Here is a 16,735-nt window from a genome sequence, read left to right on the forward strand (position 1 = left end):
TCGTGACTCTCGCAAATTCGGCGAAACTGGTGAATTCTGCTGTTTTCGATGCAAGGTGAATTGAAAAATACACTTTATATGATCTTTATCGATGATAAATACACTGTCTAAATACAATTCCGTAAGTCTCAGTAATACGTACGCTTGACCTTGTGATTCGGTTTGTAGTACGAAGTTGTTAGAAACTGCGTGAGCCGTCCTGAAATAAATCCCTCTTTCTTCCTTTCCAAACTTCAAAGTATAAATCAGTGCAGAAATTCCTTATCATCGCGTATTTTCTTCGCCAAATATCTACTCGCAGATTTCATGACATATTCGTCTGTTGGTAATACGCAATACGCAAATTGACCAATTACAGTTGAGAATATCTAATAACTTGAACTTATACCAAACGCTCGACGTGATTGGTCAATTGCTACTTATTTTATTTCACGCCCGATGTTAAACGCGACGCGACGGAGCGACTTTCCGCTTCGGAAATCAGGGATTCGTAATCCAAATTCTCACAATTAATCGAGATAGGCACTCAACGTGCTAGAATCGGTAAATTATAATACTCTTATTTCTATCGATCGATATATCAACCGGCTAAATTAACGAAGCCGCTAATTAAATAAAGCATAAGAACAAAGAGCGATCAATATAACCCTGAAACGCGCGATTTTTCGTAGCATTCTGAATAAATAAAATACTTCTAGACTTTCCCATTCGGAAGGAAAAGAAAGTCTAGAAGGGCCAGAGAAGGTCCTTTACAGATATAGAGAGTAAGTACGCGAGGCATCGAAAAGTCGCTTTTGCATTATATGCAAAGCTGCGCACTCAAGGATTAAAAATCTCGCAGCTGATTTTTCGTATTTCGAAGAAGAGATTCACATATCGGACCACCTCAATCTCGTTAAGCGCGAAAGATAGTCGACTAGCCGGCAAGACAATAATTCCCAGAGAAAAGCTGGCTGCGTGTAAAACACATCGTTTCCGATAATTCGCCGCCATTTTAAAATGCGTAGTAGTACTCCGTTAAACTTTCGCGCGAGTGCGTAGTCGTATCGCAGGACGACTGCGACTCGGCTGTCCTTGTGTCGTCATCGACCGGTCGATGATTGTCGAACACAGGTCGCGTTGATATTTCGACATCGACAGATACAACAGAAGAACAGTCGCCTTCGAGGAGGGGTGGGCAAGAAATAATAACAGTTGTGTGGTGCGAGGTGCGAGCAAGTGTTGACGGGTAAACACGCGGCGGAGCGGCGGCGAGTAGCCAGTTTGAAACGAGGTTCACGCGTGTCGCGTCACGCAGTTGACCCCGTGTCCGCGTCGTCGTTTCGTCGATCTCGTCGGAAAGTCGGAATTTGCTCGGGATCTTCGTCCTCGACTCCTCGCGCAAGGATGTACACGTCCGTCGCGGAGATGTCACGCGCGAAAGCGTCGAGCAGCAGGCTGTTGCCGTCGTGGTTCCGAGTCCCCGGCACGAAGCTGAGGAACGTGGTCTGCGTTCTCTGCAGGAGCAAGTTTTACGTGCCAGGTAAGTGCCGCGATGTATACAACGGGCGGCCCACCACGCCGCGACGTCGCGACGTCGCGTTATTGATTGGCGCACCGGCGAACGCGACCGAGTTTGCCGGCACCCGGAATCGTTGAATCGCGGCTCATATAGGAGACACGTGAGAGAGAGAGACGGCATGTCGCCGGGGTGCGTGTCGCGCACGATGCCGGTAAACGTAAACGTGCTCGCGAACAATGTTTTCTTTTTTTCGATCGTACAGCGCGAACGAGGAGCACGCGTTAGAGAGGTTAGAATCCCATGTGCCCGTCGCTCCATAGGCAGACCTTCGCCGACTCGGACATTCCTTTTCTCTGTATTTACTCTATGCTTGCGACACACAAAGCTATCGCACGTATATTTGTGACGGAATAATTAAGTACTTATCGTAAAATATCTAATTTATTAGATAAATGCGTTTTGTGGTTTATATTTTGCTTCAACTTTTATGCCTCTCTCTTAAAAAAAAAAAGTATATAATCATTATTTTAGATATTGAAGCCTGAGAGTGTTAAATCCTTTTGTATCAAAATACTTTAATAGCAGATATCAATTGTATTTTGCACGTCATAATATTTTAATAAAAACTGATGTATATATTTCATTTTCTCCTATCCTGTTGCTCTATTAAATATAATAGTGAAAAACTATGTAGCTTATATACTATTCGTATGTGCAATTAATTATAATAAACTGTTTATTAGATCAAAATAGAAAGATCTTTGTCATAATTGTTACAGATCTATCGAATCTCAATGGGTTGATATTGAAAGGAACTCTGATACCTTTGTTATTGGATTGTGGACATCCAATATGCAATAAATGTATCCACAGAGAAAGAGTTAAGACTTGTCCTGAGTGTAAAACTGATCTGGAAAATGGTTCCAAGCGCCTGCTTCCCTTGAATTTATATACACTAGGACTGATTGTTTCGTCCTACCATCGTCCATTGGAAAATGATGATGAAGAGTTTCTATTTTGTCACAAATTATCTACACAGTTACGTCAGATAGCGAAGCAAGGTTAGAGAACGTAGTACATTAACTGATGAAGTAAATTAACTTTTCTGAAGAAGAAAGTGAACATGTGGTTAACATATATTTTTGGTTATAGGATGTTGCCATGAATGTGGGAATCAAGCTAATGTAAACTGTCCGCAATGCATGGTTCCTTATTGTTACTGCTGCTATTCAAAAGTAAATTGGCATATCACAAACAAAATATTTATAATCAAACGGATTATATTCATAATATCTTAACGACTTTGGTTCTACTTTTGTTTTTAGATTCATGGAAGGGCATTGCAGAATCACACACAGATCCCGATACATGATGGGGGCCCTGGCAGTCCTTCCGATATGTTGAATAGTTGTTCGCCAACATGCTCCGAAATGCTAGGCTATTTTTGCAATGACTGTTGTGTGGCCTGTTGTTCAAATTGCACATTGCTCTTACACAAACTGCACCATTTCGTGCCATTATCAGAAAAGGTTGGTTAATATTGTTCAAATTATGATTTATTACATATTATTGCGAGAAACTTAAACGATTTCTATTTTATTGGCAGAACAAGACCCTGCTGCCCGAGTTCAACGAGACTTACATGCATATCGAGGAAACGCTGCTGCGAGTTTGCCAGACAAAAGAGGTAAGTCCGCATGTTTATTAAATATTTTTTTCTGGCGAGGAACTCGCTCAATTACTACGAGATGTATATGCCAGGAAATGATAAATAAATATTTATTAATACTTTTAACAAAACATTAGGTACGCGTAGAAAGATTAACGTATGGTCATTTGGCGATAGCTCGAATATATCGCTCACTATTTTAACGTGGTTTATTTTTTTAATGATTTCTGATAAATTATAAATTAAGTATTCTAGTCATATTCTCGCAGATACATAATAGAAGCGCATATTTTAAATATCGTATAAAATCATATACAAATTGAGATATCATATTTTATATATCGACTGGGTGGAAAATGGTTATAGATAAATGGCGAGACCTATCTAATTTTTCTATGTGATATTAATTATAGTGTTACTATTTATGTCCTTTGCTATTGAGATGTACAAATTGTGTGCCATTTAGAATTGCACAGTTATAGGAATTTATATTGAATATTAATAATCGAATCATAAATGACTTTTAGTAAAACATTTAATTTTTGACTATAATTATAACCAATGTATTAGAGAGAGTGTCATTTAGGTTCATTAGTAGTATTAATGCTATTTGGAAAAACAGGTTATCTGTTATCTGCTTTATGACTTATCATGACTGAAATTTATGACTCAATTGGATCATTCTAGTACAGACCGAAAGAAATAAAGGCTCCGTAAGGCAGGCGGGCATTTTTCGTGATAAATAGTACACAATAGTATACGCATATGACTAGAGGGGATATAAGAAATACTTAATATCATCAGCCATTTCATACCCGTACAAAGACCGTGAGATAATCTAACTTATTTTACGCGTAATGTGATTTACTCTATGCTTAAATCACATGTAACTCTATCATATACATATTGCACTTTTCCGAGGTTGCAAGGCTCATTTACTACCAGAGTTGTGGCCTTAAAACCCGCGACATATTTTTGCTTTTCATTATAATGGCAACGAGTCAGGTATTATATATTAAGACTAAGTTATTTAGCACATAACGCTTGAATTACGCGTCTTCCTCGTCGTTCACCGTTTGCGACTTGCTCTTGTGCTTGCTCTTCTCCTCTTGCTGTTTCTTCAGCTTCTTTTCCTTCATTTTTGCCTCCATCTCCTTGAACTTGAGCTCCAAGTATCGATCTACTTCCGGGCCGGTGAAATCCTCGGGGAATTTGGGCATAATTGGCAGGATGTATTTATACAGTCGTTCATTTAGCACATATAATTGAGTAGTCGTTTCGCACTTTACGTTGAACCACCAGTCGCAAGTCAATGCTACCTGGCTGAATATTGTGCCGTTCGGACATAAGAATGACGATTTGCCGCCATTCAGATCGCAGTAATGCCAGACCTAAGAACAATATTATCGTATTAAACACAATTCTAGAAATTAATATCTCGTATAATATAAAATCACGCGGATATTAAATTTAAGAATCAAAAGAGATTGTGGAAAAAGTAGGGAGATTTGTAAATGTAAAAAAATTGTTTAGAATATTTTATAGACTCGTTTGAGAATAAATTATAATATTTTCACTAATTGCAGTATACATACTTGGCATCCGGTCGCTGGGTCGCCGAAAAATCCCTTGTATCTTTGATCTTTGCAACTGAATTTAGTTTGCGGTATATTCGCGTACGCCGGGTAATCGACGTTGGGTTTTCCGCGCGTCGCGCCGTATTTTAATGCCGGCAGCGGCATTTTCGGCCCCGGGCGTGTAACTTCGTTCGGCGATACGTATTCCTGACTCGTGGACGCCTCGGTGGAAATCGGCAGGGTGTACCGTTCGTCCTGCAGAATATCGTCGCTCAAGTCTTCCGTGATCTCGTACGAGTGCTCGGTGGTGGAAACACTAGGAGTTGGCTTGAGTCCTTGTTGCTTGTGTTTGCTCGAGATGTCCTGAACGTAAGGGATGTAATACTCCACCTTTTCGTCCTTCACATGATTTAAGTTGTAATCCGACTGTAACGACGATTTAATCTGAGTGTCGTCCGTCGTCTTGTATCGTTCGGGATCGTTGGTGATTATCAGAGGGCTCGGTGTCACTTGAAATCTCGTCTCGGTGACCACTTTCGGCCGCGTATATATTTTCGGCTTGTAAACATCGTAGCCGATCAATCTGGGCGGCGATGGTGGCGGTAACGGGGGTCCTTGCGGCTGCGGGAAATTTTCCTGCCGCGTATTGTGCAGGATATTAAGAATCTCAATGAGCGTTTTGATGCTGCTGTCGAGGTTGTCTTTGTTCAGCGTTTCCGGCAGTCGCTCGGACAATTGGAAACTCTCGATCAGATTGTTCAGATTCACACTCGGCTTCCGATAAAACGAGACTGACGGCTTTACTGACTGCTGCTGCTGCACGTTGGCGTGCACCGGAATGTATCGCAGTCCCCCAAATTCCTTAGTGGGATAATTAACAGCGATGTTCGGCTTCGCCGTGTAATCCTGATCGTAATCGTCCTGCAGGTTGCCGAACAGCGGTTTCTTGATCACGGGAGCAGAGGGTTGCGGGGGTCTCGCGGTAATGAAGTATCGATTTTCCTTGTTCAAGATATGACTGACAGGCGTGGTAATTTCGGGATAGGTCTTTTGCACCTGGTAGAGCTGATAGGACGGGGTAGAGTACTCGGCATAGTTGATCTTGGTGTTGTACTTGACCGGCGCGAAGTAATCGTTATCGCCTCCGATGTTTCTGGGATCGAATTGCACGGACGGGACGAATTTCTTGTCTTCGTCGGGTGAGTTGACACGGTACCTATTACCGCCCCTCCTCGGCACGTCAACGAGCCGAGTTAGAGGGTGTTGCTGCGACGGAGGTTTTCGGAGCAGGGTGCCCGACAGCTCGTCTGCATAATTTTGCCCCAACGCGGCCTGAGCGTTCAGGTAATTGTTGGCGACGTAAAAAGTCATGTAGGGTATCAATCTTCGGTATCTTTCCTTGAACGTCGTCAGGTTCATGTTTGCCAGGAAGTCATCTCCGTCGTCCTCCGAAATAGCACTGGTCGCGTTCGACTTTGCCGGTTCTGATGCTTCCAAGCCTCGCATCAAGAGAACTGCAACCGAGAAAAGTCGCTTTGTATCGATTTTTGAACGAATTTAACAGCGCGATTGAAATAAACTAATAAACCACTTGATGGGGACTTAAACGAAGATGCGCTTATATTCGTGTTATTACGTTTAAAAAAAAAAAAAACATTATACGCGTGACATAATTAAATCAGCTCTCGAGCTATTTAAAACTCGTACCGATTCGCACGGGGCAGCATTGTCTCGTTGCGTTTTCGATGCATCGCCGCGATTGCACGAACAACCGCGTGCGGAAGAATGCGAAAAGAGAATGAGAGATAACGCGGTATGTCTGAAACGTTCCCGACAAAGACGAATCGTGGGGAAAGGGAATACGGTTGAGGGTTGAAGATTGAACGGACGATAGAGCTGGGGGCGGCGGGGGTGGATTGGTACGTTTTTAGCGGTTGCGCCACTCGAACGTGCCAGCGCGAATATATCCTCCGCCACCGGGAACACCGATACACGCACGCATGCGTCTAACACACGCGGCCTTTATCTCTTGCTATCTCGCCGCACGTACAAAAGCGCTGGCCGGCTCTCCGAATATTTTCCTTCTAATTTAATTTCACGCGGGTGGAGCGAGCGGTACGCGTGCGTTACCTCGCACGTTTCTGGGGTCGAGGGGAGGAGATGAGGGTGTATCGCACATGCGGTTATAACGATGCACGGTGGCTTTTTGAGGAGTCGATTAGAGGTGTACGTATTTTCCGTGGGACACCGCGGATCGTCACAAAGCTCTTTTTTGATTCTCTTTGTTATACGCGCCTTGTTGCAAGACAGCAACAGATAAAATTCATCTCTGAAAAAACCTTAAGGCCCAGTTTCACAAGTGTCGGTTAACTTTTAACCTTAGATTAACTCACTCTTCGTCTCCTTCTAACGTCCTCCTTAGAAAGAGACGAAAAGTGAGCTAATCTAAAGTTAAAAGTTAACCGACATTTGTGAAACTGTGTCTAATGTCCATTTCTACCAATGTAGATTAACTTTAATCTCGGTTTAACTTACTTATTATCCTTTTCTAATTCTTAAAACTAGAAAAAGATAACAAATTAACTAAACCGAGATTAAAGTTACATTTACATTGGTAGAAATGGACGTAAGACGTGATTCTATAGAATCGTACTTTTTTTTTACGATTTGCATCCACGAACGAATCATTTATGAAAAGTTAAACTCTACATTACAATATTCTAAATATGCGTATATCATCGAGGCTAACAATGGGACCCTATTTATCCACCATACAGCGCGGTGCATTCTCCTGCGGGAGCAATTGGCTATATCACCACTATCTTATTGAGCGTGCTAGCACGTATATACACACGCGCACGCATATTGTTTCTACCTGAATAATTTTATCATATATCGTTTAATTTTCTACCGTTTGATAACAACGATATAATCACGTTAAACCACAATATTTTCTTCATATGTGTGGTCATATGTGTGGATATTACGTATCCACACATCATGAAATGTTATATTTTCTGATGTGGATGAGACGGTTTATTAAATTAAATTAATAAAACTAGAAATTCTTCGATCTTTTATCGAGAAATGTCAAGTTTGGGAAAATTAAATGGATCATAAATTTTTACATAATTTTTCTCGACTACCTTTTATCTCTAGAAACTCTATCTTATATAATATTCTACGAATATATCCTCGCCCTTTTTTAATTTGCGAGCTCTCGTCATATCGTCCGGCTGGCGATATTGCGGTACGAGAGATGCGAAGGGAATAGGGAGGAGATGTGAAATAGTGAAGGAACCGTGCGCGCGGGCCCGAGTGGTGCCAGATATAAACCCACCTCACTAGACTGGCCATGAATTTTTATAAACCGATTATTTAGCGTCGATGTAACAAAGTGCAGCGCGTTCGCTGAAAGAGCGTCGCGGCGCTCCACGAGTCGCACATCAAAGGGACGTGCATTCCAGCCGCATATTACTCCCTCTCTATCTATCTTCATATCCGCCTCTTTCGCCCTCTCGTGGATTACACACGGTTATACACACCGGTCCCGACCTGGAAATCCAATTCGATTCTGCATGAAATGAGTCTGGAAACTCCGCTCGCGTTGCGGCGCGGTGCGGCGCGGCATGGAACACGGCTCGGCGCGCTTTATTAATCCTGTCAGCGCTAAACGTGATTGAAAAATTCGGAAGGCGCGCGTGTGCCCGATCTGAGAGAAGCTCGTCTTGAAAATTTTCAAAGCGCGACACGACATTCGCTCGCGAAATGCGTTTTCTATATCTACGCACAAAAGGACACGGATGCGGAGACGTTGGATTTCTCGCGCAAATCCACCTTGAGATGTTTAAGTCCGAATCAAAGGAAATCTCGTCTGTGTTCCGTTAAACGAATCAACCGCACTGGGGGAATATCATGGAAATCTTACGCGTTATCTGGCAACACTCGAGTGCTTAGCTTAAAAAGAGAATTATATTGTCGAAAAACTGTGTGTAGCGACAAAATTGAGACCGCCTAATATAAAACTAAATTATGACAACGCCTGAGTTTGTTACAGAGTAGACTCTGGTCTCGCGACAAACGAATCGAACGACGCGATAAACTTTTTCACTTTTACCGTCAGCCACAACGAAAAACAATTGTTCTTCGAATTGGATCTCAGCCAGACGAAAGCGATGCAGGGCTGCTTCCTTTTTCCCAAGTCATCGCCGATAGTTTCGCCGCCCCGGATCTACTTTTCACTGTTCTCTATCTTTGTCCCCGCGACAATGTCTGTTCGACTGGCGAAATTCTAACTCGAACTCGAGCTGCGTTGTGCAACGCCCATTGTTGTATCATGCGGAAGTACGACGCGTCGGATCTCGTACCGATCTGTCGGTATGGTAGCCCGATACGGAATATTAATTGGCATGTATTGGTCTCTCGGATTACGTTATTTCGAACGCGCGTGACTTGGTTGCTCGACGGATGCGATATGAGGGAGAGAACCGCGAGGCACAGACGCGGCTGGAATATGTACGCCGCGTTGTTCTCGGTTAAGCCTTTCGCCATTCGAACACTCGACACGAGACAGCCGAATATTATGTAGAAAAATACTAGAATTTAATTACGCGACAATCCATGTTTCCCTCCTTCCCCGAACGCGTGATATTTAATTAATTTTCGACAACTTGTCATCCACAAACTTCGAAGCGGAGAACGTGGGTGATGTATGTTTTCGCGGCGATGTGCAGTTTTCGGTAGTAAAGAACATGCATCGCCTTGCTCCTCATCACTCTTGCTCGGTACGCTCGCGACATTCGTAATGTGGAACGCTGCATTCAGCAAAAACTAACACCTACGAATAATTAATACCGACCGTGTGCCCGGGCGGGAAACCGTCGGAGCTCCCAATCGTGCGTGGCTGAAATTACTGTGACCGTCACTTTATTTATTGCACACGCGCGAGACGAAGGGCCCGTCGCGTCGAGGGGTGGCAATATGCGCTAGAAAATAAAGCCATTTTTCATCCTTGAAAATTCTTAATGAGTGAAATATCGCGACTCTCTCACTCGACACCGGAGAAACATGGCGTTGCGCGAAAGTCACGGAATCGAAATACACAGTTTCGAAGAGTTTCTGCCGATATCAATGAATTTATCATTTTACGATTTATTAGACTAATAATTGAAGCAATTTTAATGTATACACAGAAAGAAGCAGTGACATGCGAAAAATCCATTTTATTCGTTACTTAAAATTACGTTTTTAATTTTATGAACCACACATCTATTATTCTATTTATTTTTGGAGTTTTATATGCAAATTTAATGGTGTAATTCGTACAGAGTATCTCACGCATTCACAATTTTTATATATTATTTAAATTTAAAAAGAAGACACTAAACAATTATATTGTATAATATATATGTAGTATAATGATTGGATAATATAGTATAGCAATTTTCTGTCTATGTTCTTTGTATATTTCTTCAAACATTTGGATCAACACTGAATAACTGACGAATATCTATTTTCTTAGAATTTCTGTAAATAATGAATTCTTTTTGCAACGTCGTATAAAGAAATATGAAATTAAATTTTAGTTATTAAATGGGCCGAATGGCGAAAAACTTGGTTTCTAACTGAACGCTTTATAATCATAAAAATGTACGGCAGGATATAATGTGGCAAAGTGCTGTCACTTACTGCTGCGATGTTTTCTTACGCGGAATCACGTTTCTCATGCGGTCGTATCTTATATCATGTACGAAGATGATCTCTCTTTCTCTCTTCCTCTCTTCGATTATCTCGGGAGCGAGAGGGCGACGTTGCGATGGAAAAATTTTCCGGAATAATATGATATCGTATTTGAAATTCACGCGTACGCTGCTGCTGGTTGCGCATTAATACGTACCGTCGTATTAAACGTGCAGCGCGGCACAATGTTTCTGGTTTACGGTTGACCTGCCTCAGCATACGCAGGGGCTTTCCGGAAATTCAGAGAAGCGTGGGCGTGCCGCGCGCATTTTGCACGTCATTTAATTAAAGCCGGAAAACGAGCCGCGTAATGACACTCGGGCGCATACGAGGGTTCGTCGCGTTTCGATGCCGCGGGCCAGGTCGCCCCTGCTCCTGCCCCTGCCCGTGCCCGGGCACGGGGCGCGGCAGGGTCGAGCGATTCGACCGGAGAATTCTGCGGATGCAAATGCGCCGGCGGCGGCGGGGTCTTCTCTATTACCGCATCGTACCGCACCGCACTGCGGTCCGTTGTAACCGGTACTGGACCTTAAGGGGATACAAAGCGTGTGAAATTGGACGGAACAAGAACGGCTGCAGGAAATGTAAGTTAGAATGGGAAACGCCATATATCATTTGGATGCCTTGCGGCACGGAGCGTGGAAGTCGGTACGGAGATAGCAAGAGGTCCCTGCCGCCGTGCGGAATAACACTCGTGGGTGTCATTAAGGGTGGGATGGAAAATTTTTGAGCATCTCGAAACATCGGGAGCTCTTTCCGAGACATGCCATTGCTTTAGAGACATTTGTATCGGTGTGTTTTTGTTTGACGTCAGGAAAAGAATCTCCAAATTTTTGGATTTCAAGCTCCCTTTGGAATTTTGAAAATGGAGATGGTTTGAACTTTTAACAATATAAGTATATGAAAAACTATAGTTATTTCGTGATTGTCGTATTATTATAGCTTTCACGATTGCTGTTTGATTTATTTTTTGGCGTGCTGCGATCAATTCGATTAATTAGCTCGGTCAAATCAGATCGTGCAAACGTCAATTAAACAGAAACTGTTTCCTATCGAAACGATGATTAAATAAACTTTTCCGCTCTAATAATTTAGCGGGAAATATCCAAACGTTTATTTAAACATCAACAGATAACCGGTTTGCTTCTAAGTAAACGGGCTTCTCGCGCGATTAATCATTCTGACATCTGACACTTCTTAACGTTGACCCTCAATTCGTATTACGAGTTCGAATTTTCCGAGATTTTCGTACCTTTCTCTTTTATGCATTAGAAAAACGAAATTTGATGTACCTTAAAAATTCAATGATCCATTAATTCGAGAAAAATTTAAATTGAAGTGACTCATAATGTGCAAGGCATTCATGTACGATCGCGAAACAATATCGTAAAATCAAAATATGCTTTTGCTTTGGGCAAAGCGAATTTTGTAGCTTTGATCAGGAGAAAAAAACGCGGATGCGGAACTGTGAGAGAAAAAGTACACGTAACAACAATGACGTTGAAGAAAAGGAAGCAAATACGCGCGCTATTATCGCTCGTGTGGGTACATTGTATTAATCTTCGTTTGCCCGCCTTTTGTTCGCGTATTGTTCGTCTGTACAATCGAGCGAAATCAATCGATTCAAGGGAAACGCCTCTGTTTTCCCCTCGAGGATCGGGATACGTTCAAAGACCGACTCGCTGTTGCGTCGCAAATGCAGCAACCCCGAAGAATAGTAATAGGTTGCATGTGTCGCTAATGAACTCTCCAAATGGCCGCATACATGTTTACATTGTACACTATAAACCGCGACGGGAAACACGGGTGCAGGCTGGAGCATTAAATTCATTAGCTCAAGTCTGAAAATCTTCGTGTTTGCCGTGGCACAAAGGAAACGTTTCAATGGAAATCGCGGTGTTTCCAGAAGGGAATTCGATGCTCAACATCGATAGAGACTCCAGCTATATGGAAATTGTTCCGTATTGCGTGAAAAATGTTTCATTGCGCGAAAATAAATTCTACTCGTCGCCGCGTCGTTGAGATTCAGCAATAAAAGTTTTAAAAATTGTTCTCGAGCGCGATCTAACAAGCATATTACATATTTGAAAGACTTAAAAGTAAAAGAGTTTAAAGATTGAAATTGTAATTGTCAGAGATTCTGAAATTTTAATCGAAATTTTGCAAAAATATGAATGTTTTCACTGAAATATCTAGTAGTTTTGCTGTAATATTGTTCAAGTTCACTGAAACGTAGAATCACCTACTGTATCCACCACCGCAATTATTCGAGATTTTCGGACAACTCGTTCATTTGGCCGAATAATTTCAACTATTCGGTCCAAGTATTCCGTAAATTTAAATCGATTCTGCGCGTTCAGTCTTATTGGCCGCTGCTCGCGCGCTGCTCATATAAAATTTCTGTTAAAACGTTTAATAATGCAATAAAGCGGCATACGCGAGAGAAAATCGAGCCTTTTGGAATAGATTTCTTTTTTTCAATGAGATTTTTATTCGGACGATTCGCTTATTCTCTAAGGGTTATTTCCGCACATGTGCACGCTCTCGTCATATATAGTTAATGCGAACGTTTGATGAGCACATATTAATAGCGCACGGTGGTCTAATAAACACAAATACTAATCAGCAAATACTAATTGTCTTTCATTATTGCGGTTGATATAATTATTTTCTCGAGGGTGAATCTGTGCGGAGGAATAACGGGAAATAGGAACGCAGTCATTCAGATAATACCTATTTAATTAACAGTATACATCATCAAGCTGCGATATCGCTCTTTCCAGGAATCAGATTATGGCGAAGCTCATATAAATCATATTAAGCCCTCGACCACTATTTTCCGTCCCCGCGTGGATTTCCAATTCGTATTATGGTACACACCCCGCGCTCGCTTAACCCTTCCTGATCCTCGACAGTTCCACTAAAAGTCGATCCTTTGACCTGCCGAGCAAACCGTGATACCTCTCCTCTTCTACCAGAATGCTTTGAAAGTCATCTTTATACCGTGTTTGCTAAAGAATTTGCGCTATACAGAGGCGATGTATAAGGCGGAGATAGTTTTACTACTTTGACGGTAAAAGGACGATCCTCGCGATCGACAAGATTTCACGGAATTTAGTAACGAAAGGATAATCGAGTCTTAATTTCCGTAAAAAACCCGTTCTCAACTCCGCATAACTAGATAAGATTCTTGCTCTACTTTTATTGTTATAAATCTTAGCACGCTAATTTTCTTCGTTTTTCTTTTTATTTGATTAGAAACAGCTTGTCCGTTTAGTTAGAACGTGCTTGTTCAACGCATAAAATAGCACTCCAAAAGTTCTCCCATCGACGTGTACAGGAACCACATACGTGATTTCGGTATTGGTATTCAGCATCTAACAACATTTCACCGGAAACTCTTTACACTTGAGTGAGCAGTTCCCGTTTCAACCAGGCACGACGTCGGACGTCGTCGCCTCGAGCGTTGAAATTACAAACGCAACAACGACGGCTTGTCCGCTCTCGTTACGATCTTTGGAACGACTTTCGCGCCTCGCAGACATCTCGCAAGTCGGATCTAACGACGTTAACACTCGTGATGCGATCTGCTTCTGGTTATCAGAATGACAGGAGTATACGTTTCTCGCGTTTGCGAGGCATCGAGACTAATGTTATCTCGGAGTTGCATTACTAGGTTACATACAATCGTCAACTTAAAGTCGAAATGTTAGAGACCAAAATGAAACAAGATACACACGCACGCATTGTCGATTTTGTTAGGAGAAATTGCACGCAAATAAGTAGATTAAATAATAGATTAAATGTCTAGATAACAGAAATCCCAAAGTTCTCATTATTAACCCTCAATTAGCACACATGTGCTAATTCGCACCACTTTTTTTTGTTCAGAACTTTATATATTTCAATTTTTCATATAAAAATCATTTCTTTTTCCTGAAATAAAGTGCACTTCTCGATTGCCAGGGAAATTTTACATAAATTTTTATTAAAAATGACAGAAATACGACAGTTAAAAGTTGTCAAAATCGCACTAGTGTGGCATTTGAGGTGGCCCAACCGAGGTGTGCTAATTGAGGATTAAGCGTTTAGTATTTAATCTTTAAGCCTGCGTTACGATGGTACTTTCTATGTATGTTACGACAACCGTACAAATAATATCGGTGTTAAAATATTCAACCGACTGCACAATGACTGTTTCAAGAATGCATAGGAGAATTTTTTCGGAGATCATTGAGTGACGTTCTAAATGCATCGGTGAGCAGGAAAGCGCGTTATAGCAGCAGCACGGGCGAGCGACTCGCGCGTGTTACGTATTTTTAAATATTTTGTTACGTTACCCTGAACGTATAATAAAAGCTCATCACAATTAATCTTTATTAATGCGCCCGGTCCTTTCTCTTTCTCTTCGCGACATAAATCCGCTGGCAGTTGCAAATTACATGAACGCATTTTGCAAGGCATTCCTTTCCAAGCAAGCGAAACGAAACGACAGATAAATAATAATTACAAGAATGATAAAGATACATATAACAGATTAAACGTCTTGATTATTCAACATACATACACACATAGATATTTCTCTTCAATCTATTACTGTAATTAATGCGCGGTAATTTCACGTTCCAAAAGCGATCGCGAATATTTGCGCGCCGTCAAGTAAGAAAATATACGAAAGCGAGAAGCAACTAAACATGCGACGTTTTAGGTAAATGAGGTGCTTTTTAATTACATTCCATCGTTAAACTTCCCATTTTGCCGGTTTGCCATGACATTTTTTGTTCCCAGCAGTTGCACTTTAATCCCGAAACGTACATAAAAAAAGATTGCGCGATTACGCAATGGCAAAATTAATTATTCGAGCGTCTCGTTCGTCGAACTTTCGATCTACACTGGGACATGGAAAAGAAGAACATCATGAAGGGCTGATACATTCACTGCTAACGTACCCTCAATAAAGATTTCCGTGCTCGATCGTACGAATGAACACAGCGTTATCAAGTATTATAAGGATAAAGTGTTCTTGATGTTCTTTTTCCATGTCCACCGGTGTACGTTCCCAGCCGCATTCTCTATGTTGCTCGAATCTGAGTCTGAGCACGTCGAATCGGCTCTCGAGTCGCGCGTCTCGCGAGAATTGATAGTCCGCTCGATCTGTTTGCAACGAGACAACAGACGCGAAGAGACCGCCTGCTTGCCGATCGCGCGTCCGCCTCGTTTCCTGAATAGATATTCATGGCAACAGGCGGAACAGGAAGCTCCGCGCAGAAATCTCCGCAATCCGGAACAACAATAAGCTCGGAGCGCGCTGCGCGCACACGATAGATCGAGTGACCATAGGGAATAGGGAATCTACTAACTTTGTCCGCGGGCTAGATACATGTACATATACATCGCATAACTTTGCATCTCCCTTTCTCTCCCTCTTTCTCGTGTACCTTCCTTACTGCGTTCAGGAACTTCTATTAGTTATACGTACACAATTCCTACATCGATTATTAATTCGAAGTCACGAATAATCGCTTGCACGACGGAAATCCCCTTTCTCCTCCGCAACTCGCGCCCCTGCACCGTCTCGCTCTATCGTCTCTTCGATCCTCCCGCGTTTCTCTTATTTACCCCGCTGCGCTTCAGGAGTACTCAGGATGCCCTGATTACGCGCTCTCGATGCGCCGCAATACACCCGGGCCTCCGCTCCGTGCCCGTCTCAATACGCTCTCAAAATCCTTGCACGAGTATTACGCTAAGCTAAGCACATTAGTCGTCGCCTCTCTCTATATTGCGATTATGCGAACTTTGTTCCACCGACGCTAGTACGTACCGTACCGGTTACGGTTGACGTGTGCCAGAGATAAAGACTACGTCTTAGAGAACAGTGTTTGGCGCCGGCAATGAGTGATGAGAAATAAGAACATAGAGAAACACCGGTACTTTGAGATGTTTCGCGATAGTATCGCCGACTACTCTTGTAATTAACCTGCGTTCCTCGTTTACAAGTTATTTCATTGTATGGGAAATAATAACGTTAAGCGTTTCTCCGCGAGTGGGAATCTAGTACCGTACAGACATTTGTTCCATTCACATCGGTGCACCGCAGGTACGCGTTCCCGCATAATTTGTATTAAAAAAAAAAAACCTTTTGACAATTATATATATTATATATTTGTACATGTTTTAGCATTGTGCGTGCGGGTGAATAAATGGGAATTGAACTGTTTCAATATTTAACCGCTTCACCATTTGAATATT

General features: G+C 42.1%; 2 protein-coding genes across 2 annotated transcripts in view; one reads left to right on the forward strand and one right to left on the reverse strand.

Moving 5' to 3' along the window:
• Positions 1 to 607: 607 nt before the first annotated feature.
• Positions 608 to 3,887, forward strand: LOC112458944. Its single transcript, XM_025022785.1, has 6 exons — positions 608 to 1,522; positions 2,281 to 2,562; positions 2,654 to 2,736; positions 2,827 to 3,030; positions 3,108 to 3,188; positions 3,858 to 3,887. Exons 1-6 carry the CDS (start codon positions 1,387 to 1,389, stop codon positions 3,885 to 3,887), a joined length of 816 nt encoding a protein of 271 aa, XP_024878553.1. The 5' UTR covers positions 608 to 1,386.
• LOC112458945 overlaps positions 3,428 to 16,735 on the reverse strand; it is a 33,320-nt gene continuing 20,012 nt past the window's right edge. Inside the window, exons 2-3 of the mRNA XM_025022786.1 lie at positions 4,766 to 6,261; positions 3,428 to 4,561 (exon numbers count right to left, since the gene is read on the reverse strand). Of these exons, the coding sequence (XP_024878554.1) occupies positions 4,220 to 4,561; positions 4,766 to 6,261 (1,838 nt within the window). The 3' untranslated portion in view covers positions 3,428 to 4,219. The remainder of the gene's footprint in view (positions 4,562 to 4,765; positions 6,262 to 16,735) is intronic.

Source organism: Temnothorax curvispinosus, unplaced genomic scaffold (genome assembly GCF_003070985.1).
Source record: "Temnothorax curvispinosus isolate PA1 unplaced genomic scaffold, ASM307098v1 QBEX01009388.1, whole genome shotgun sequence".
Classification (NCBI taxonomy): domain Eukaryota; kingdom Metazoa; phylum Arthropoda; class Insecta; order Hymenoptera; family Formicidae; genus Temnothorax; species Temnothorax curvispinosus.

Bases quoted from the DNA above. Each gene is read 5' to 3' on its own strand.
- LOC112458944 (XM_025022785.1), top strand. From the start codon at position 1,387: ATGTACACGTCCGTCGCGGAGATGTCACGCGCGAAAGCGTCGAGCAGC. The intron at 2,737-2,826 runs GTAAATTGGCAT...TTTTGTTTTTAG, and splicing joins GTTACTGCTGCTATTCAAAA to ATTCATGGAAGGGCATTGCA. The intron at 3,031-3,107 runs GTTGGTTAATAT...TTTTATTGGCAG, and splicing joins TCGTGCCATTATCAGAAAAG to AACAAGACCCTGCTGCCCGA.